Here is a 23,217-nt window from a genome sequence, read left to right as displayed (position 1 = left end):
AGTACCACTGGATCATGAGCTGGTACGGTTTCCAATTTTCTCTGTCCCATTTTTTGTCCTGGATGAAATAGGTTAACTCATTACAATCAAGACTATAAAGAGCAGAAAAATCCCTGGTGTAACATGATCAAATTGGAACTTTTCTGGTCTTTATGGCCTGGTTATACATTAAATAATATGACAAAATATTGCAATGTTTTATAACCTGCACCCCCTACCTCCCCCCCCCACTCCCAGCTCATCCCCCTCGCACCCCCTTCCCCCCACCCCCCTCACACCCCCTTCCCAGCTCCCCCCTTGCACCAACTTCCCCTCGCACCCCCTTCCCCTGCACGCCTCTCCCCTACCCCCTGCAGCCCCTCTCCCAACTCCCCCTGCACTGCCTTCCCTCCACCCCTTCCCACTGCACTCCTCCTCCTCGCACCCCCTCCCCCCTGCACCCCCTTCCCTCCTTCCCTCCACCTCCTCCCACCGGCATCCACCGGCCCCTGTGTAGGGGCCCCAACAACCCCACTGCCTTGTGGGCGTCTCGGGAGAGACCAAGGCTAAGGGAGTAAACCTTACAGAAAATCTGGAGCGGAACCCCGAAGGCGGTCATGTGTCACCTTTGGCATGTTTCCGGCAGTTCCTGCAGCCACACTGGTGCCAAAAAAGTGGACTGCAACACCGCACCAAACAGCACGACCAAAAAAGGAAAGAGGATACCAGCCTTTCGTTTTGCAAGCTGGAATGTCAGAACTATGTGTCCTGGCCTGTCGGAAGACCTTACACAATTCAACGATTCTCGGAAGACTGCCATCATCAACAACAAGCTCAGTAGACTCGATGTGGACATTGCAGCACTTCAGGAGACACGCCTCCCTGCGAGCGGATCTCTAAGAGAGCAAGGCTACACCTTCTTCTGGCAGGGTAGGGATCCTGAAGAACCAAGACAGCACGGAGTGGGCTTTGCCATCAGAAACTCTTTGCTCAGCATGATAGAGCCACCCTCAAATGGCTCGGAACGCATACTGTCCATCCGACTGTTCACCGCCTCTGGTCTAGTACACCTACTCAGCATCTATGCTCCAACACTCTGCTCCCCACATGAAGACAAAGACCAGTCCTATGAGGAACTCCATAATATCATTAGTAGCATCCCCAATACCGAACATCTGTTCCTGCTGGGGGACTTTAATGCCAGGGTTGGGGCCGACCATGACTCATGGCTCTCCTGCCTTGGGCGCTTTGGCATTGGAAGGATGAATGAGAATGGACAGAGACTGCTTGAGCTGTGTACCTATCATAACCTCTGCATCACCAACTCGTTCTTTCACACTAAACCCTGTCACCAGGTTTCTTGGAGGCACCCAAGATCACGTCATTGGCACCAGCTGGACCTCATCGTCACAAGGCAAGCCTCTTTAAACAGCGTTCAAATCACACGCAGCTTCTGCAGTGGGGCGGCACAGTGGCGCAGTGGTTAGCACCACAGCCTCACAGCTCCAGTGATCCGGGTTCAATTCTGGGTACTGCCTGTGTGGAGTTTGCAAGTTCTCCCTGTGTTTGCGTGGGTTTCCTCTGGGTGCTCCGGTTTCCTCCCACATCCCAAAGATTTGCAGGTTGATTGGTAAATTGGCCATTAGCAATTGCCCCTAGTATAGGTACGTGGTAGGGAAATATAGGGACGGGGGGGGATGTGGTAGCAATGTAGGATTAGTATAAATGGGTGGTTGATGGTCGGCACAGACTCGGTGGGCCGAAGGGCCTGTTTCAGTGCTGTATCTCTAAACTAAATTAAACTAAAACTTCCACAGTGCGGACTGCGACACCGACCACTCGCTGGTGTGCAGCAAGGTTTGCCTCAAACCAAAGAAGCTGCATCAACACTAGCAGAACTTCTCATCCACAGCTGTTACGTAAGTTTCTAAATTCACTTGAAAAAGCCCTCCAAAACACTCCTACAGGGAATGCAGGGACCAAGTGGGCCCACATCAGAGACGCCATCTATGACTCAGCAATGACCACCGATGGCAATTGTGTGAAACGGAATGCAGACTGGTTTCAATCTCACTTTGAGGAGCTGGAACCTGTCATAGCCGCTAAGCGCATCGCACTGCTGAACTACAAGAAAGCCCCCAGCGAGTTAACATCCGTAGCACTTAAAGCTGCCAGAAGCGCGGCACAAAGAACAGCCAGGCGCTGCGCAAATGACTACTGACAACACCTATGCAGTCATATTCAGCTGGCCTCTGACACAGGAAATATCAGAGGAATGTATGATGGCATTAAGAGAGCTTTTGGGCCAACCATCAAGAAGATTACCCCCCTCAAATCTAAATCAGGGGACACAATCACTGACCAACGCAAGCAAATGGACCGCTGGGTGGAACACTACCAAGAACTGTACTTCAGGGAGAATGTTGTCACTGAGACCGCCCTCAATGCAGCCCAGTCTCTGCCAGTCATGGATGAGCTGGACATACAGCCAACAAAATCGGAACTCAGTGATGCCATTGATTCTCTAGCCAGTGGAAAAGCCCCTGGGAAGGACGGCATTACCCCTGAAATCATCAAGAGTGCCAAGCTTGAACATGAAGTCCTGTGACATTGATCACAAGTCGTGGGAGTCAGTTGCCAGTGATCGCCAGAGCTGGCGGGCAGCCATAAAGGCGGGGCTAAAGCATGGCGAGTCGAAGAGACATGGAAGTTGGCAGGAAAAAAGGCAGAAGCGCAAGGGGAGAGCCAACTGTGTAACAGCCCCAACAACCAATTTTATCTGCAGCACCTGTGGAAGAGTCTGTCACCCTAGAATTGACCTTTATAGCCACTCCAGGCGCTGCTTCACAAACCACTGACCACCACCAGGCACTTACCCATTGTCTCTCGAGACAAGGAGGCCAAAGAAGAAGAACATTACAAAAGACTTTAGGCAGTATCTAATATATGCAATGACAAATATTTAACGGTAAATTAGTGACTGAGACAGGAAAGATAAATAATGGTAATAATGATGGCAAAACGTCAAACGCACAGAGTAAAAAGTTGAAGCACAGCAGAGTGAACAACGAGTGGCATGGCTACCTAAGAATGTATTATGCTCAATTCTGTATCAATCAACTTTCATTGTTTTGCATATGGGAAAAACAATTTAAGGCAAGATATAAGGTATCATCTCAGATTCCTTGAAATTACTTCTCTTCAACTGCTGTTAAAGAGTTCTACTTTACAGCAGTGACCTATTTATTGATGGTTTCTGCTCCTAACTGTCATGAACAAATGGGAACCAACTGTAAGTTGTGTTTTTATGCACTTAGGTGCTATTGTCAACTGCCATTTTACACAGCCTGTTTAAGTTTTTTACTTCAGTGGTTCACTTGTTAAAATGGAGGAGGTGGGACAGCTGCTTGACAGGGTCCAGTCACATTAATGATAAGCCACCCCTTTCAGCTTGCCTGGATTTGAAACTGTAGCAGTTGAGGGAACACCTCGTTCACACCACAGCTGCCTTCAAGCTGCATTGACTTCTCTCTGAGGTCTTCCTGCAAGAAGCAGAGGAAAAGACAGTCTGCAAACGGCAAAAAAAATTTAAAAAACACAGTATACAAAACAGTAAGAAAACCTGCTTTCTACCAGTTTTCTCTCCGTCAAAAAAGTGACTTCAGCAGTTAAGCTGCCTCCATTTACCTCCAAGAGTGCAAGAAGAAGAAAGAGAAGAGGTATTTCCAACAACCCCTACCCACTCGGCATTTCCAGTCGGTGAACTCCAGTTTTGGACTTTTCAGTTAATTAAAACGGACTTTAGTTTCAACTGAAACTCATGTTTGTTTATAGTTAAGCTAATTGTCTATTTAGTAAATGTCCTTGCCTTTTTAATGCCTTTAACCATTCCTTGTATGTTTGTGAGCGTGCGTTGCAAAGTTAATCCTCTTCCCGAGTTTCAGAGTGTGTGTTAATAAATCCTACTTCTTTATTTTAACTTGAACAACTGTGTTATTTTTGCAGTCCTTTATCGGAGTTTAAGGGAGAGAAAAATTCAATCATAATCTGTTTACGATTAGGTTGTGGAAAATACAGAGAAAATGTGTTTTTTTTTAGATTTAATTAACTACCTGTTCGTAACACTAACACAGTAAGAAAGTTAGTCCTGCTTCTGGGTTGATTCAAAATGTAGATTATGGTACACTATAAAAATGTTGTGTTTGGTGGCCATATTTATATATTGCAAAAAAATCATAAATATCAATAATTCGATCCTTTGAAATGATGCAAATCATAATTATTACTTAATCCTAAATTATTTTGTAAAACAATTATTGAATGCTAATTTCTTTCTTGAATATTGAGTTCAATAATTTCAGACCATGAGAACCTTTTCATTTATTTGTTGTTATTTATTTATATATTTATTTTTTAGCCATGCGCCAGTCTCTACCTTGTTTTTCATGTTTTTGATTTCGTATAGAGCTGTTCATTATTCTGCCATTAGCACTTCCTCCAGACTCGTGCTTTGTCTTTCACTACAACTATTTAGCACTCCATTTACATTCTGTTCCATGACATAGAATAGAATAGAATCATAGAATGTTTAAGGCACAGAAAGAGGTCATTTGGCCCATTGTGTCTGTGCTGGCCGAAAAGCGATCCACTCATTCTAATCCCAATTTCCAGCATTTGGTCCGTAGCCCTGCAGATTACGGATTAATTATGACATTTGTCATTTAATCTCTCTGCCCTCCCTCCTATCACAGGCCTTCCCTTTTGTTCTTCTTCCCCCCTCCCCCCTTTCACTTGGTCAAGACTGTTACATTTCTAATACTTGCCAGTTCTGATGAAAGGTCACAGACCTGAAACGTTAACTCTGTTTCTCTCTGCACAGATGCTGCCAGATCTACTGAGTATTTCCAGCACTTTCTGTTCTCTTTTCAGAGTTCCAGCAGCTGCAGTATTTTGCTCTCATCTAGAAGATGATTTGTAATCCTTTTAAATAGTGATAGTGGAAATTCCCTCATGCAGCTCTTTGCATATTCAGCTGTGCATGTGTAAGAGACAGCATTAATAGGTCTTGTGAGCTCCAAAATGGCACCATTCAGTGTTAGATGCTGACTGCTGTCATGATCTTATACGAACATATGAACATACAAATTAGGAACAGGAGTAGGACACTCAGCCCCTCTGCCTACACTGCAGGCTTCCGGGCCCACACTGTCGCCATTCCAAACATGGTGATCAGTGCACACTGGGATTGGACCCCTCGCCATATTCTTCCTCCACCGGCTCCATAGTAGCAGTGCTACAGAGACAAATTTTGCGGCCACAGACTTTTTAAGTAAAACAGTAGGAAGATAGGTTTAATGGAAGACAATTCAAGATTGACATTCACTGAGGAGCTCTACAAATCAGCAAAACAAAACCTTGACAGTTGCCCAATTATATCTCTTGGAATTTTCCCGTTAGAGCGCACGGCCTACTTCCTCGTTCGCTGACTGACGAAAGAATCCGATCAAATCAATCTCTATTATGTGGACTCGTGAAAAGCATCTCTCAAGTAACTAGAATGCTGCATTGAAACAAAGCAGACATAGATTCGTTAAACATTGCATAGCTTTGTGGGAATAAACAATTGGGATGAGATGGTCTTATCAAATCACTTACACGTAGTGAATGACAATGAGACACATCTGATAAAAAGCATCATCTCATAGAACAGCAACAATACATCTGAGTCGTTTGCAGTTCAAAATTGCATTTTTGCAATCCAACAACAAATACAGTTTTTCATTAAAATATAAACCATACTTTTATATCTGCTTATCCATATGATGCATATTCCAATATAACCAATAGCCCTTGTTACTGAAATTGGGAACTGAATCCCACTCAGTTACATATAAGTGCAGTGTACCAGTACAATTCTACTAATGGCTATATGCATCCTGAAATAAAAATGATCCAGAATTGAAAGCTTATTCATGCAATTTGAATGCACTCTAGTTATGCTACATAAAGCATTGCCACTTGTGATGTGCTGCTTTATTCTAATTTTCTTTGATTACGTGAGGGGAAGGTGTCAAGCGGCAACACAAAATGAAGAAGCCAAACAGAACATTCAGTCCATGGACAAGCAAAAAGGCAATGGTGTAAGAGGGTGAAACCCAGTGCTAAACTCTTACTCAATCCCATGTGAATATGCTAATCACAGGTCCAAAATGGACAACACAGTGATTACCAGAAAAAGTTAGCGTCCACAAATTAAATGCTTTTCTAACATGAATCTTCGAAGCAGAATTATACACAGTGGAGCTTTTCAAGCAAAAGTCATATTGAATCTTTAAGGAAATCTGAAACCTTCTCATCTAAACTTCTGCCTCTCATTAAAGATCTCAAAAAAATAAGATGGAGACCATCTGTCCCATCTTGCTCACACCTCCATAGAAACCCACGGTCCTTTCATTGCAGCATCAATGATTCCCAAAAGATGTCTCAAATATACTAATCTCACAAACCAATTACTTGACTGGGCTGTGATTGTCCATTTTTTGGAAGCTATGGAAAATGATGGATAGCCCATTTGCAGCGTATATGGTGTTAAGGAGCAAAGATGAGTGAGAAATGAAGGGGGAAATTGAAGAAAGAATAAATAGAGTCCGTACCTCTTGAACCCAGAATCTATTGCTGTTTATGATACAGTTTATGAGCAGAAAATATTGTTACAGGTCTTCAATTCATATAATAGAAATGGTAGCATAGTGGGTATATTGCTGGACTAGAAATTCAGAGGCCTGGACTAAGGATCTGGAGATATAACTTCAAATTCTACCACTGCTGCTGTGGAATTAAATTGAAATAAGTAAATAAATCTGGAATAAAAAAACTGGTATCATAGAATCATAGAATGTCTAAGGCACAGAAAGAGGCCACTTGGCCCATCGTGTCTGTGCCGGCCGAAAAACGATCCACCTATTCTAATTCCACCGTCCAGCATTTGGTCCGTAGCCCTACAGATTACAGCACTTGAGGTGCATATCCAGACTCCTTTTGAATGAGTTGAGGGTTTCAGCCTCAACTACCCTTTCAGGCCGTGAGTTCCAGACCCACACCACCCTCTGGGTAAAAAATCTTTTCCTCAACCCCCCTCTAGTCTTTCTACCAATCACTTTAAATCTATTGCCCCTAGTCACTGACCTCTCTGATATGGCCCTTCACCTCCACTCTATCCAGGCCCCTCAAAATTTTGTACATTTCAATCAGATCTCCCCTCAGCCTTCTCTGTTCCAAGGAGAGCAACCCCAGCCTATACAATCTTTCCCCCTAGCCACATTTTCCAGTCCTGGCAACATCCTTGTAGATCTCCTCTGTACCCTATCTAGTGTAATTACATTCTGTAAGGAGGTGACCAGAACTGCACACAGTACTCCAGCTGTGGTCGAACCAGTGGTTTATACAGTTCCAGCATAACCTCCCTGCTCTTATATTCTATACCTCGACTAATAATAATATCAGTAATGGTGACTACTGTATTGTTGCAAAAACATATCTGATTCACTCATGTCCTTTAGGAAAGGAAATCTGTTGTCCTTACCCAGTCTAGCCTATATGTGATTCCAGACCCACTGCAATATGGCTGTCTCTTAACTACCCTTTAAAATGGCCTAGCAAGCCATTTAGTTATGAAGAAGGAGGCTCACTACCACCTTTTCAAGGGCAATTAGGAACGGGAAATAAATGCCGGCTTTCACAGTGATGCCCACATCCTGTCAATGAATTTAAAAAGTGATGTTTTCCACTACACTTGATTTGTAATTGTATACCGTAATCCCGACGTCTTCCTATGCAACTAAGTCTATTGCAGAATTTTGATTAAAATGTAATTATTTCCTTCTTCTATTTTCCTTTATATAATTTTATATAAAGGATCTATTCACCGGTGGCTGCAATGTGGAGGACTACGACAGGTTGCAGCATTGCTTTATTCTGCTGTGGTCAGATGGCAGCTGGTAGGTTGAGTGCTTTTGAAACAACAATGCAATCAAAATCCTCAAGGTTCTAAATGCATATTAACTGTAGGGAATTGTCTGTATGTGAAAAATGTTTTTTTTATTGCAATCAAACCTGCGGAAATTAAGGAATATTAACAAAAGAGTGGGGTTGTAATGTCAGTTCTGAAATTATAACCTGAATACCTGCTTAATTAATATTCCTTAAGAGTTAACAAACTATGCAACAAATGTAATATTCACTGAAGAGTGCTTGACTGGAGAGAACTGGGTCATGAATGTGGGAACTGTAATTTAATGGGAAGTGACAAAATGCGCAGAAAATGGTTGTTTTATTCTATTAAATAGGAAGTGGAATTCAGAAAATGGCAGCTGCCTGGTAATGACAGACCACAGAATTCAATTATTCTTCCTTGTCAGCACAAATTATTTTTATCCATTGTGATTCTTTTTCACCCTTTTTAACAGTTCATTCAACGTATTTTGCTTGATAAATATTCTAATTTCTCAAGTGAACACACACATCTTTTAGTGGTTTCACTCAGAATAAAAGCCTACTTAAAGTGAATATTTGCAGTCCATAAGCTCTGATGGAAATTTACAAATTGCATTTGCTGTACAATCAAATCGGATTTGCAATGGATTGAAGCAATCTTTCGAATCTTTTCAAGACCACTTTAGTTCAAAAAGAAGTGGCTAAGTATTTAACTTGGAGCGGCATTATTTGAGCTAATATTTATCAGCCCAGATTTTGTGGTTGGCGTGACAGCAAAACTGTCAGTGTTCACTGACATTACTCTGTAAAACTGACAGCAACCTCTGGCGTCCGCACATGCGCAGTTAAACACGGGATTTCCAGAAGTTGCTGTCAGTGATTCTATTCCTCTCCACACGATTGAAGTCCTTGCTGATGGAAATCTTAGAATTTGCTTGATTTGACACGAACTAGCAATTTTTACACTGTTGTTCTCACTGTAATTGCCATTGAAAAAGTTATGCTTTGTTGAATGAGGTGTAACTGGATTTTCAACAGAGTACTAAGTTATAATTACTGTTGGACAACCTCTCTGGCCCTGAAAACTAATTTTATATTTGTGGAATATCAAATTTCTCCATTATGATAAAAAAAATCTGTAGATTAAAAAAAAATGAAGTTTCTATATGATATTTCATCTTCTACCTTAATCTCAATGGCCCAATCTTTACTTTACATTCTGTAAAATGATTAAAAAGAGAAGGATAATCTGTACTTTTTACTTCCTAGCTTGTTGTCTGTGAGAATTTATCAATATGATTAGCTGCTTAGCCTGCCTGACGGCATCATTGTTGCTGGACACTGGGATCCCTTTGAACTGAGACTGGAATGAAATTAATTAAAATTAATTTTTAATTAAGAAAGATGAAACCAAAACCAGAGATCTGCTCAGTCCGAAAGCATAACTCCAAGCTTCTGGTTGCTTGCCATTTCAACACACCACACTGCTCTCATGCCATAAATCTGTCCTGGGCTTGCTGCAGTGTTCCAGTGAACATCAACGCAAGCTCGAGGAACAGCATCTAATTTACTGATTAGGCATGCTACAGACTACCAGACTGAACATTGAGTTCAATCATTTCAGAGCATGACGAGCCCCCCTTTTTATTTTTAGTTGTTTTTTCTTTTTTATTATTTTTTTTATTATTTGTTTATTTTAGTTTAGTTTGTTTCATCATTCATTTTTTTACCACGTGCCTACCCACTGTTTTTGTTCATATTTGTGCTTTGGGCCAGGGCTGTTAATTTTTCTGTCAATTAACACCCCTTCTGCACTAACGCTTTGTCTTTCAGCATACCATTAACATACCGTTTACCTTTGCTCCATGACCTACTGGTCAGTTATTCTCTGACCCTCTATCCTATCAACACCTTGCCTTTTGTTATCTCTTGCCCCACCACTGTTTTATTTGCTTAAAACCTATTATATTTCTAACAGTTCTGATGAAAGGTCACTAACCTGGAACATTAACTCTGCTTCTCTCTCCACAGATGTTGCCAGACCTGCTGAGTATTTTCAGCATTTCTTGTTTTTATTTCAGATTTCCAGTATCCACAGTATTTTGCTTTGATTTTAGTGTTTAATTCACTGCCACTTCTCTTCCAGGAATGCTTACCTTGAAGAAGTTCTGCTCTTCTCTCTGACGGCATTTTCATTTGTCTCTTTTCCCTTGTTCACCTTCATTGCTTTCTATTTCCCTCCTGGTATTTGATAAAGTGTCTACCAAAACCCGTTTGCACAGCCACATCTCCTTCCTCAACCACTGTGTCCGGCTCTGACCTATTTCACGTGGATTCCAACTGAAGTTTCATCATTGATATTTTGAATCCACCCAGGATTACAGGTATTTCCGAGTAATACAACGCTCCTCAGACTGTTATTCTCGCCGCATCCTGAGATCCACACTCAGTGCCATGCGCTGCCACATGTACACACTGGACTTCTCTCTGCAGAAACACCGCCTCACCTTATCTCAAAATTGTGCTACTCCACAGTTTCATTTCATCCTTCATCTTATCTCATTAACAAAAAACATTTTTTTCTTCCTTTCAGGTGTTAAGGAACGCAAGCTCCAGCAGCTGATGGGGACTAATGCCCCTCCAGATCTTTCTTCCCCTTCACTTCCCTCTGACCCCACCCCTTCTGATCTGACACCTTGCCGTGTATTCACAATACCCTCTGACCTTCCCCCTTCTGATGCTGAACATTCTGTACTCAGCAAAGGACTCAGTTTTATCCCCTTACACCCCCACCTCAATGAATTTCACTCTCGGCATGACGTTGAGCTCTTCTTCCGTCGCCTTCGCCTCCTGGCTCACTTCTTTGACCAGGGGTCCTCTCCCCGACCAGCAGACCCATTCACCCGCCGCCAGCATTTTCCCTCCACCTGGACCCCTCCCTGTGGCCTCTTACCCGCTCTTGATCTTTTCATTGAAAACTGTCGGCGAGACATCAGTCGTCTCAATTTCTCTACCCCCCCACCCCCCATCACTCACTCTAACCTCTCCCCCTCTGAACTTGCTGCACTCCGTTCACTCAGGTCTAACCCTGACATTGTCATCAAACCAGCAGACAAGGGTGATGCTGTTGTTGTCTGGTGCACCGATCTCTACCTTGCAGAGTCTCAGACACTTTTTCCTATTCCCCCTGGACCATGAGCTAACCATTGAACATCAAGCTACTGACCACAGGACTGCCACTGACCTCATCTCTTCTGGAGATCTTCCCTCTACAGCTTCCAACCTCATAATCCCGCAACCCCGGACAGCCCGCTTCTACCTCCTGCCTAAAATTCACAAACAGGACTGTCCTGGCAGACCCATTGTGTCAGCCTGCTCCTGCTCCGCTGAATTTATTTCTTCCTATCTTGACTCTATCTTTTCTCCCCTGGTCCAGTCTCTTCCCACCTACATCCGTGACTCTTCTGAAGCCCTACGTCATTTTTACAATTTCCAGTTTCCTGGCCCCAACCGCCTCCTCTTCACTATGGACATTCAATCTCTCTACACCTCCATCTCCAACAGGATGGTTTGAGGGCTCTCCACTTCTTCCTTGAATAGAGGCCCAACCAGTCCCCATCCACCACCACCCTCCTCCGCCTGGCTGAACTTGTTCTCACATTGAACAATTTCTTCTTCAACTCCACTCACTTCCTTCAAGTAAAAGGTGTTGCTATGGGTACCCACATGGGTCCGAGTTATGCCGGTCTTTTTATGGGATATGTCGAACATTCCTTGTTCCAGTCCTACTCAGGCCCCCTCTCCCAACTCTTTCTCCGGTACATTGATGACCGTATCGGTGCCGTTTCCTGCTCCCGCCCCGAACTGGAAAACTTTATCAACTTTGCTTCCAATTTCTACCCTTCTCTCACCTTTACATGGTCCATTTCTGGCATTCGCTTCCCTTCCTCGATTTCTCTGTCTCCATCTCTGGGGATAGGCGGGGTTGGGGGGATGGCTGGAAAGTACTTCTAGGAGATGCCCGCCATGGGCCTCGATCTGGAGGGGAAAGTCGTGATCGAAAATTTACTTTTTTGTGAGGGACAGGGAAAATAATAAACTGATTATTCATTGGGAAGGTGGGAGAGGAGATTGAAAGTGTGAATAAAATTGTATTTTAATTTTTTGAATGAATCAGAAGGGCTGATGCCCTTTAAAATTGGTGCCGGAACCTGCACGGTGGTACTGGACATGGTTGCCAGGGACGGAGTGCCAGCCCCCTCTTTGTCATCAGGGGCAGGTAGTTCACGCACTACATGTTAATGATCCACCACGCACATCCTGCGTGTGCATTGCATACTTTTTGAAGCTCACTGCCAAGAAGACGAGCTATAAAAATTCAGCCCATAGTCTTTTCACACTTTATACTTTCTTAAGCTGTGATGATCATAAACTCAGCCCATTTGACTCTTTACTGCAGCTGCTGTTATTGAATTGTTTGTTTCTGTCACATCTACACATGCCTAAATATGCCCATCTGCACTGATAGAAGCACGGGGATTTATGACAACACTAAGGATGCTACGTTGAGCATAGGTTTTGAGCATAGGATTTTTGAATTGAAAGCAAATATTCCGAACATGTGGAAAGGGATGCCAAGCAATCCTGGGAAAGTAATAGCTCATGTCTCTATTCAAGTGTCATCTTGGACTGCCCTGACCCTAGAACATGGGAAATTGCTTATTTCTGAGTTCTCTAAAATCAATGTGAACGACAGAAACAATTCATGAAAGTGGAAGACAGCAACAGGAAAAGATTTGTAACTAATTGCAGTGTTCTCGTAACCTCTGGACCATCTTTCTCTTTGACAGCATGTTACTCAGTGGCACTGCTCAAACCTCAGTACAGACAATTTCAATTTTTGGCATACATGCATGTACCTTGGACCGGAGCGGCGGCGGCAGTCGGCAGGCGAACCTGGGAGGAGGCGGATCCGGAGCGGGACCTACATAAGAAAGAGCGGGGCACGAGGCCTACACTTACTTTGGACCGGAGTGGTGGCGGCAGTCGGCAGGTTCTCTCTCTCTCGCTCTGTGTCTCCGTGCGCTGAGTTTCAAAGGAGGAAAAAAAGACTTACAGTGACATCACAGGAAATCTGTAACCTGATTGATTGGGTAAGTAAGAGCTGTTAGTGCCTGTTAATAGCTCAAAAAAATCAGGGAAGAGAAAGTAATTTTCTTTAAAAAAAAATGCAAAACCTACCTTATAAGTGATAATGCTAGTACTACTAAACTGTGTTTTTTGTTTTTAATTAGTGTAATTTATTAATAATTACTAGTAATTATTACTAATTTTTTTATATAGTAAGTAGTGGTTTTTAGGGAATCAAGGTCCTTAGTGTAAATAATCTCAAATTTTTGTGTAAATTAAAGGTAAGTCATGGCAGGGCAGCTTGGCAACGTAGAGTGCTCCTCCTGTGCAATGTGGGAAGTCAGGGACACTGCCAGTGTCCAGGGCGAACAGATGTGCAGGAAATGTCTCCTGCTGCAGCTACTCGAAATCTGCGTTTTGAATCTGGAGCGGAGGCTGGGGACACTGTGGAGCATTTGCAAGGCTGAGATCATCGTGGATAGCATATATAGCGGGGTGGTCACACCTCAGGTAAAGACTGCCAGGCAGTGTAGAAGAACTAGGCAGGTAGTGCAGGAGACCCCTGGGTCCATCTCCCTCTCTAACAGATATTCTGCATTGAATACCGTTGGAGGAGATAACTTCACAGGGGAATGCAGCAAGAGCCAAGTCTGTGGCACCACGGGTGGCTCAGCTTCATAGGAGGGGAGGAAAAAGAGTGGGAGAGCTATAGTGATAGGGGATTCTATTGTAAGGGGTACAAATAGGTATTTCTGTGGCCGCAGATGTGACTCCAGGATGGTATGTTGCCTCCCTGGTGCTAGGGTCAAGGATGTCACGGAGAAGCTGCAGGACATTCTAAAGGGGGAGGGTGAACAGTCAGAGGTCGTGATTCACATTGGTACCAACAACACAGGTAGGAAGAGGGATAAGGTCCTGCAACAAGAATTTAGGGAGCTAGGTAGCAGATTAAAAAGCAGGACCTCAAAGTTTGTAATCTCTGGATTACTCCTGGTGCCACATGCTAGTGAGTATAGGAATAGGAGGAGAGAGCAGATGAATGCATGGCTGAAGACATGGTGCAGGAGGGTGCAGGTCTGTTTCTGGCGAAGGTGGGACCTGTAAAGTTGGATGGGTTGCACCTGAAGTGGAATAGGACCAGCATCCTTGCTGGGAGGTTTGCCAGTGCTGTTGGGGGGAGGGGGGGTTAAACTAATTTGGCAGGGGGATGGGATACAGAGTGGCGGTACAGTAAGGGGTGATGCACAGCCAAATACAGAAGAGAAATTAAGTCAGTCTGAAAGGCAGAGCAAATATAGACCCGTTAAGGCACAAGCGAATAATGCAAGGCTGGATGCATCTATTTTAACGCAAGGAGTCTTACAAGTAAGGCAGCTGAATTGAGGGCAATGATTAACACATGGGAATATGATATTATTGCTATCACAGAGACATAGTTGAGGGAAGGGCAAGACTGACAGCTCAATATTCCAGGATATAGAATCTTCAGGCATGACGGGGGTGGGGGTGAGGGGTGCGGTGTAAAAGAGGAGGTGGCATTGCACTGTTGATCAAGGAGTCAATTACAGTAGTAAGGAGGCATGATATCTCAGAAGATTCCTCAAATGAGACCATATGGGTAGAACGTAAAAACAAAAAGGGGGCAATCACTTGGCTGGGAGTGTACTAAAGGCCTCCAAATAGTCAGGGAGTGATTGAGGAGCAGATATGTAGGCAAATCTCTGAGAGGTGTAAAAATAATAGAGTAATAATAGTAGTGGGTTTCAACTTCACCAATATTAACTGGGATAGTCAGTGCAAAAGGCTTAAAGGGGATGAAATTCTTAAAGTGCATCCAGGGGAGCTTTTTGAGCCAGCACGTAGAAAGTCCTACAAGAGAAGGGGCGTTACTGGACCTAATCCTAGGGAATGAAGCCAGACAAGTGGTAGAAGTGTCAGTGGGGGCGCATTTTGGGGATAGTGACCATAACTCTGTAGGATTTAAGGTAGTTATGGAGAAGGACAAAGATGGACTGGAAATAAAGGTACTGAATTGGGGGAAGGCAGATTTCAATGTGATAAAACAGGATCTGGCCAAAGTGGACTGGGAGCAGCTACTTGCAGGGAAGTCTACATCAGACCAGTGGAAGTCATTCAAAAAGGAAATAGAGTTCAGGGCCAACACGATCCCGTAAAGGTGAAGGGTAGGAAAAACAAGTTTAAGGAACCCTGGATGTCAAGGCATATAGAGGATTGGATAAGGAAAAAAAGGAGGCTTATGGCAGATTCAGAGGGCTGAAAACAGCGGAGGCCCTAGAGAAGTATAGAAAGTGTAGGGGGGTATTAAAAAAGTAATTAGGAGAGCAAAGAGGGGGCATGAAAAAACAGTTGTGGGTAATATAAAGGAACATCCCAAGGCATTTTATAAGTATATTAAGGGCAAGAGGATAATCAGAGAAAAGGTAGTGCCCATTAGGGACCAACGTGGCAATCTGTGTGTGGAGCCGGAGGAGACAGGTGAGGTTTTAAATGATTACTTTTCATCTGTGTTCACTATGGAGAAGGACAATGTAGGTGTAGAGATCAGGGAGGGGGATTGTGATATAGTCGAACAAATTAGCATTGAAATGGAGGAGGTAGTAGTGGTTTTAGTGGTCTTAAAAGTGGATAAATCTCCAGGCCCAGATGAGATGCATCCCAGGCTTTACGTAAGGCAAGGGAGGGGATAACAGGGGCTTTGACACAAATTTTCAAATCCTCTCTGGCCACAGAAGAGGTGCCAGAGAACTGGAGGACAGCGAATGTGGTACCATTATTCAAGAAGGGTAGCAGGGATAAACAAGATAATTATAGGCCGGTGAGTCCAACATCAGTGGTTTCGAAACTATTGGAAAAAATTCTGAGGGACAAGATTAATTTCCACTTAGGCGGTGATTGTTCAAGGGTAGTCAGCGTGGCTTTGTCAGGGGGAGATCATGCCTAACAAACTTGATTGAATTTTTCGAGGAAGTGACTAGATGTGTAGATGAGGATAAAGCAGTTGATGTAGTCCACATGGACTTCAGTAAGGCTTTTGATAAGGTCCCGCATGGGAGATTGCTTAAGATGATAAGAGCCCATGGGATCCAGGACAATTTGGCAAATTGGATCCAAAATTGGCTTAGTGGCAGGAGGCAGAGGGTGATGGTCGAGGGTTGTTTTTGGGATTGGAAACTTGTGACCAGTAGTGTACCACAGGGATCGGTGCTGGGACCCTTGCTGTTTGTAGTGTACATTAATGATTTAGACGTGAATATAGGAGGTATGATCAGTAAATTCGCAGATGAGATGAAAATTGGTGGTGTCGTAAATAGTGAGGAGGAAAGCCTTAGATTACAGGACAATAAAGATGGGCTGGTAAGATGGGCGGAGCAGCGGCAAATGGAATTTAATCCTGAGAAGTGTGAGGTGATGAATTTGTTTTATTTATTTATTTAGAGATACAGCACTGAAACAGGCCCTTCGGCCCACCGAGTCTATGCTGACCAAGAACCACCCATTTATACTAACCCTACAGTAATCCCATATTCCCTACCACCTACCTACACTAGGGGCAATTTACAATGGCCAATTTACCTATCACCTGCAAGTCTTTGGCGGTGGGAGGAAACCAAAGCACCCGGCGAAAACCCACATGGTCACAGGGAGAACTTGCAAACTCCGCACAGGCAGTACCCAGAATTGAACCCGGGTCCCTGGAGCTGTGAGGCTGCGGTGCTAACCACTGCGCCACTGTGCCACCCATGCGGACTAACAAGGAGGACTAACAAGGCAAGGCAATATACAATGGGTGCTCGGACCCTAGGAAGTACAAATGGTCAGAGGGACCTTGGTGTACTTGTCCATAGATCACTGATGGCAGCAGCACAGGTAGATAAGGTGGTTAGGAAGGTATATGGGATACTTGCCGTTATTCGTCGAGTCATTGAATATAAGAACAGGGAGGTTATGATGGAGCTGTATAAAATGCTAGTTAGGCCACAGCTGGGGTGCTGTGTACAACTCTGGTCGTCACTCTATAGGAAGGATGTGATTGCACTGGAGAGGGTGCAGAGGAGATTCCCCAGGATGTTGCCTGGGCTGGAACATTTCAGCTATGAAGAGAGACTGTATAGGCTAGGGTTGTTTTCCTTAGAGAGGAGAAGGCTGAGGGGGGACATTATTGAGGTATACAAAATTATGAGGGGCATAGATAGGTTAGATAGGAAGAAACTTTTTCCCTTAGCAAAGGTGTCAACAACCAAGAACAAAGAACAAAGAAAATTACAGCACAGGAACAGGCCCTTCGGCCCGCCAAGCCTGCGCCGATCCAGATCCTCTATCTAAACTTGTCGCCTATTTTCTAAGGGTCTGTATCTCTTTTCTTCCTGCCCATTCATGTATCTGTCTAGATACATCTTAAAAGACGCTATCGTGCCCGCGTTACCACCTCCGCTGGCAACGCGTTCCAGGCACCCACCACCCTCTGCGTAAAGAACTTTCCACGCATATCCCCCCTAAACTTTTCCCCTCTCACTTTGAACTCGTGACCCCTAGTAATTGAATCCCCCACTCTGGGAAAAAGCTTCTTGCTATCCACCCTGTCTATACCTCTCATGATTTTGTACACCTCAATCAGGTCCCCCCTCAACCTCCGTCTTTCTAATGAAAATAATCCTAATCTGCTCAACCTCTCTTCATAGCTAGCGCCCTCCATACCAGGCAACATCCTGGTGAACCTCCTCTGCACCCTCTCCAAAGCATCTACATCCTTTTGGTAATGTGGCGACCAGAACTGCACGCAGTATTCCAAATGTGGCCGAACCAAAGTCTTATACAACTGTAACATGACCTGCCAACCCTTGTACTCAATACCCCGTCCGATGAAGGAAAGCATGCTGTATGCCTTCTTGACCACTCTATTGACCTGCGTTGCCACCTTCAGGGAACAATGGACCTGAACACCCAAATCTCTCTGCACATCAATTTTCCCCAGGACATTTCCATTTACTGTATAATTCAATCTTGAATTGGATCTTCCAAAATGCATCACCTCGCATTTGCCCTGATTGAACTCCATCTGCCATTTCTCTGTCCAACTCTCCAATCTATTTATATTCTGCTGTATTCTCTGACAGTCCCCTTCACTATCTGCTACTCCACCAATCTTAGTGTCGTCTGCAAACTTGCTAATCAGACCACCTATACTTTCCTCCAAATCATTTATGTATATCACAAACAACAGTGGTCCCAGCACGGATCCCTGTGGAACACCACTGGTCACACGTCTCCATTTTGAGAAACTCCCTTCCACTGCTACTCTCTGTCTCCTGTTGCCCAGCCAGTTCTTTATCCATCTAGCTAGTACACCCTGGACCCCATGCAACTTCACTTTCTCCATCAGCCTACCATGGGGAACCTTATCAAACGCCTTACTGAAGTCCATCTATATGACATCTACAGCCCTTCCCTCATCAATCAACTTTGTCACTTCCTCAAAGAATTCTATTAAGTTGGTAAGACATGACCTTCCCTGCACAAAACCATGTTGCCTATCATTGATAAGCCCATTTTCTTCCAAATGGGAATAGATCCTATCCCTCAGTATCTTCTCCAGCAGCTTCCCTACCACTGACCAGGGGGCATAGATTTAAGGAAAGGGGCAGGAGGTTTAGAGGGGATTTGAGGAAAAAAAATTTCACCCAGAGGGTGGTTGGAATCTGGAACAGACTGCCTGAAGGGGTGGTAGAGGCAGGAACCCTCACAACATTTAAGAAGTATCTCGAAGAGCACTTGAAATGCCATAGCATACAAGGCTACGGGCCAAGTGCAGGAAAATGGGATTAGAAAGGATAGGTGCTTGATGACCAGCACGAGCACGATGGGCTGAAGAGCCTGTTTCTGTGCTGTACAACTCTATGACTCCATGACTTTAATCTATTTGTGTATAGCTAACACATTACTCATTGATCCATCCCCTCAGCTTACCAATGAATCATCTTAAAGCAATAAGACAGACCTTCTGAGCATACACTGCCAACAAGTAAGGAAGGTCAGCAGGATTCCCAGATATCTGGGAAGAAGGACTCGGAAAATTACTCCAATATTTGACACTTCAGTCACACATTTCATTGCAAAAACTAGTATTTTGGTAAAGGCATGCAAACGTTGCATATTGTCATGAAGACCCCCACCTGCCAAGAATGAGGCATATTAATTTTGTCATATGAACATTAATTTTAAACTGTTGATGGAGTGAAGAAATGACTTGTCTAAAGAGATCACCAGACATTTCGCTGGAGGATATTTGCATACTAAGAGACAGTGCTTGGAGAAACAAAGCAACTTGTCCAATTAACCCAAATGGAGTTTGATCACCAGACATTGAAGGTGTAAGAAAGCTTGCATTCCAATGTCTGCTAAGATGGAGAATGCACAAATGCAGGAGTGGTTAAAAAACAGCTGGTCACATGATTAACGGGCTGGCCCAGGCTTTTTGAACCCGACACAGGACAGTTTTAAGACAGACTGCAGATTGCAACTGAAGCTGGAACAAGACAGCCTCTCTCATGGCTGGCTCCCTCTCGCTTTCTCACAAGCCTCCGGACACACTGAAGTCACTTAAATCTTTGGCGAGAAAAGACTCCTACATCGAAGCAAGTTAAAGCGTGCACTGGGCCCCAACAAACAGCAAGACTTACTGGCAACCAAAGACTCCACATTGAACTCAAAGGACTGTAAATACATCCAGCTATTGCCTCAAACTTTTCCCCTTTATTCTTTCTACTTTGTCTGTCTCTATCTGCGTGTGTGTTTATTGCGTATGCATGCTTGCATGGTCGCGCCGCTTATTCGTAGTCGTTAACCGGATTGGAGTTTAAGGTTAATAAACTTCCACTTTTCTTGATTAAATCTAAGAAAACCTGTCTGAATTCGTTTTTTGCCTCATAATTGGAAAGCAGTGAACAAGGATTCACTGAGTGGGGAGCTAAAACACGGTGCTTTTAAAATTAAACCCTGTTATGGTTAAACCAGACAAAGGCTGAGAGGGAACCCCTAGACCCCTTTCTCACCTGGTCGTAACAATGTGGATTCTGCATATCCTGCTAGTCCTTTGTCTTGCAGTGCTGCTTTTTGCTGTAGTCTAGATCAGTTTATGAGCTGTGTTACACTATCACATTGTCTTTGTTCTTTACCGATATTTCTCTGATTCCAAATAATGCACATAATCGCTTAAACTTTAGCAGTTGAGTGAGGATCAAGTTCACAATAAAGAAGGTGCTTGGCTGAATGTTGTGGGGTTTTTGTACTCCTTAAGGTCCTATATTGTGATAAAGGTTTGGAAACCCTTTTCTTTGCCAATACCAGTCCCTATTCGAGATATCGGGGTAGGGGTTTGTAAGCATTGTCCCTGTATTTCAGGTGTAAAACTGGTGCAAAACATAACAATTTAGCAATGGGATGGCCTGTATCCAATCTGCATAGGTATAGGTCCAACTGCTAAATTTGTGAGGACCATTTTTGAGATTGCACCTAAAACATGCAATAGACCCTTTAGATATGTTAATAATGTGCCTAATACCTGTAGAATAATAGAATGATAGAATAATACAGCACAAAAGGAGGCCATTCAGTCCATCGAGTCTGTGCCGACTCATTTGAAGAACTATCCAGTCAGTCCCACTCCCCCGCTCTTTCCCCCTATCCCTGAAAATTTTTCTCCTTCAAGTATTTTTCGAATGCCTTTCTATTGAATCTGTATCCACTGCCCTATTCGATCATCCTAACCACTCAGTGCATAAAAACGATTTTCCTCAAGTTGCCTCTGGTTCATTTGCCAATCACTTTAACTCCATGCCCTCTGGTTATTGACCCCTCATTCATTGGAAACAGTTTACCTTTATTTACTTTAAGGACCCCTTCGCAAAATTATCTATGAGCGGAGTAAGCATTGGGCATGAACTGCTTAAGATTCTTCAACAGCTCCTGTGGCTGCCAACTAAAGGAAAGTTTAAAAAAAATATTTTTAATATTTAAATACTTTCCGTGAAGCCAGGAGGAGCACGAGTGCACTTCGGTCTCCACAGTTCTTATGATTAGCCACACATCCCCGTCATTGCCCGATCTAACCCCTGCGGCCCTGCTAATACTTCTCGTGAGGTGAGCTGCATGTGGACTTGTGAAAGGTGTCAACAGCTTACTCCAAAGGAGTCCTCGGTCCTCACTGTTCGGGCAGCATCTAATTGATGGGCTCAGACTACTGCCCAATTTTCTTTCAATCTCACATTTGTTATTGGCTGATATGCTGGATGTTGCTATGTTATCATCATGGAAGTTAGCTGGATACTTCTGCATTAACCTTGTTGTCAGGCTGACAGATGATGACAGCAACCATCTATAGGAAAATATGATAAATAGAAACTGGAAAAAGATCTGAAGAATTGGCCTATCTGGAACACCACAGAGGGATCATGACAGATACTTTATGTTGCTATTAACCACTTTATAGCTTGCAATACAGGCACAAAACAAAATGTCCTGCAGCATTTTCTTACAGATAAAAGATGAGAGACAAAGCAACGGTCTGGAAAAACTGGCTTCAGATGAAAAGTCAATCACAGAGAAAAGTCAAAGCAAAAAAATGACTTATGTAAGAGCACAGCATTTAGTGTACCACTAACAGCAAATATCTTATTCATTCTGGTTGAACAGATGCTGAAAATGTAATGTTGGAGAATAATTCAAATTTTCAGGAGTGAAGTTATGTTTACAATTTCTGTACCAACCAGGAGAGGAGAGACTGTATATGCGATACAGGATTGCAGTTAGGTAGATTGAGAATAATTGTCATGTCTCTAACAGTGAGTGGGTGGCACAAGGCACAGATTAGATATCAACTGCTATCAGCTCACAGATAGGTACATTTCAAATGGAGAAATTTGTATTCTCAGATAAGTAGAAATATACCATCTATGACCTTGTGTAACAATCATAGTTTAAAAAATATTTTATTCAGGTTATCAAATGTTTTAAATAATCACAAATGAGTATAAGCCTTTTTGAGTTTATTAAGGAAACTCAGTTCTGATGAAACTAAACTCCCAGTCCTATAAATATGCGTAAGTTCTCACATCATGCCATGTTTATATCATATTACATAACTAATGGACCATTTTACTTTGCCAACCTTTTATCCAGATAGCAGACTGGCTAAATGACTGTTACTGCCACTGAGAATTTACTGTATTTTCCATTATAGTAATACAGGGATGTTAATCACTTACGTAACTTTCAGTTAGAAACCCCTCAGGATACACAAGTGGAGATTTTACTGCAGCAGTATCATCAGTGAGAAGCAGAGAGCAAAAGTTAGAAACTCAGATGGGGGAAAATTACACAACAAAGTAAAATTGGGCCATTCTTATAAACCTTCCAGGTGTTTAGCTTTATAAGTAGAATAGGTAAAGACAGAGTCATGGGAGCAGGGCTGACTGTCCACCATCTACACTAAGTGCATGGAGTGTCCGTTCACATAATTACCTTCCAGAAAATGATGAAATACCAAGACCTGCCACACTACGCAAACATGAATCATGCTTTTTAAAATTCTTTTTGCAGTTATGACAATAAAACGTTCATTTTTATAGCCGATGAATTTTATCTCAACACAACAGACAGCAAATTGCAAAAAAAAAAAATTCACCGCACTCCAATTTTCAGTGTGCAATTCGGTTAGGATTACAATAGAAGCTGTTTTAGAAATTTTGCACTATCTCTGCCAAAACCTTTGAACTCCCTGATTTCTCTCATGTGCTTATCCTTCCTCCTAATCAGATTGACACACACACATGCTGCTGAAACTTTGATTCGTATCCAATAGAAATAGAACAAGTTTCTCTTAAAAATCAACACAGTAAGTCTTAAGTATCATGCAGCTTGGCTGGGAGAAATGAAAATCGATAGAATCACCAGAAGAGTTAAAGGGGATTATTCTGCAGGTGGCAGCAAATTTCTCATTTGATACCTGCTAGGCAGAAAATTGGATTTTTGGCAGAAAACAGGTTTTTGGACAACTTTCCTTCAGTTTGAACCTTTCATCCTTAAATTCATTTGGGCATC

The 23,217-nt window shown here is 43.2% G+C and overlaps 1 protein-coding gene across 1 annotated transcript; it reads left to right on the top strand.

Annotated features, from left to right (window-relative positions):
- Positions 1–440: 440 nt before the first annotated feature.
- LOC137381630 (craniofacial development protein 2-like) lies at positions 441–13,063 on the top strand. The gene is made up of 2 exons (XM_068054334.1): positions 441–3,698; positions 12,822–13,063. Exon 1 carries the CDS (start codon positions 597–599, stop codon positions 1,464–1,466), a length of 870 nt encoding a protein of 289 aa, XP_067910435.1. The 5' UTR covers positions 441–596; the 3' UTR covers positions 1,467–3,698; positions 12,822–13,063.
- Positions 13,064–23,217: the final 10,154 nt, after the last annotated feature.

Source organism: Heterodontus francisci, chromosome 22 (genome assembly GCF_036365525.1).
Source record: "Heterodontus francisci isolate sHetFra1 chromosome 22, sHetFra1.hap1, whole genome shotgun sequence".
NCBI lineage: Eukaryota > Metazoa > Chordata > Chondrichthyes > Heterodontiformes > Heterodontidae > Heterodontus > Heterodontus francisci.
The sequence above is the reverse complement of the archived record's forward strand: the minus strand, read 5'-3'. Positions and strand labels throughout refer to the sequence as shown.

What these genes read in the sequence shown, in the direction of transcription:
- LOC137381630 (XM_068054334.1), top strand. Translation starts at nt 597, where the DNA reads ATGTGTCACCTTTGGCATGTTTCCGGCAGTTCCTGCAGCCACACTGGT.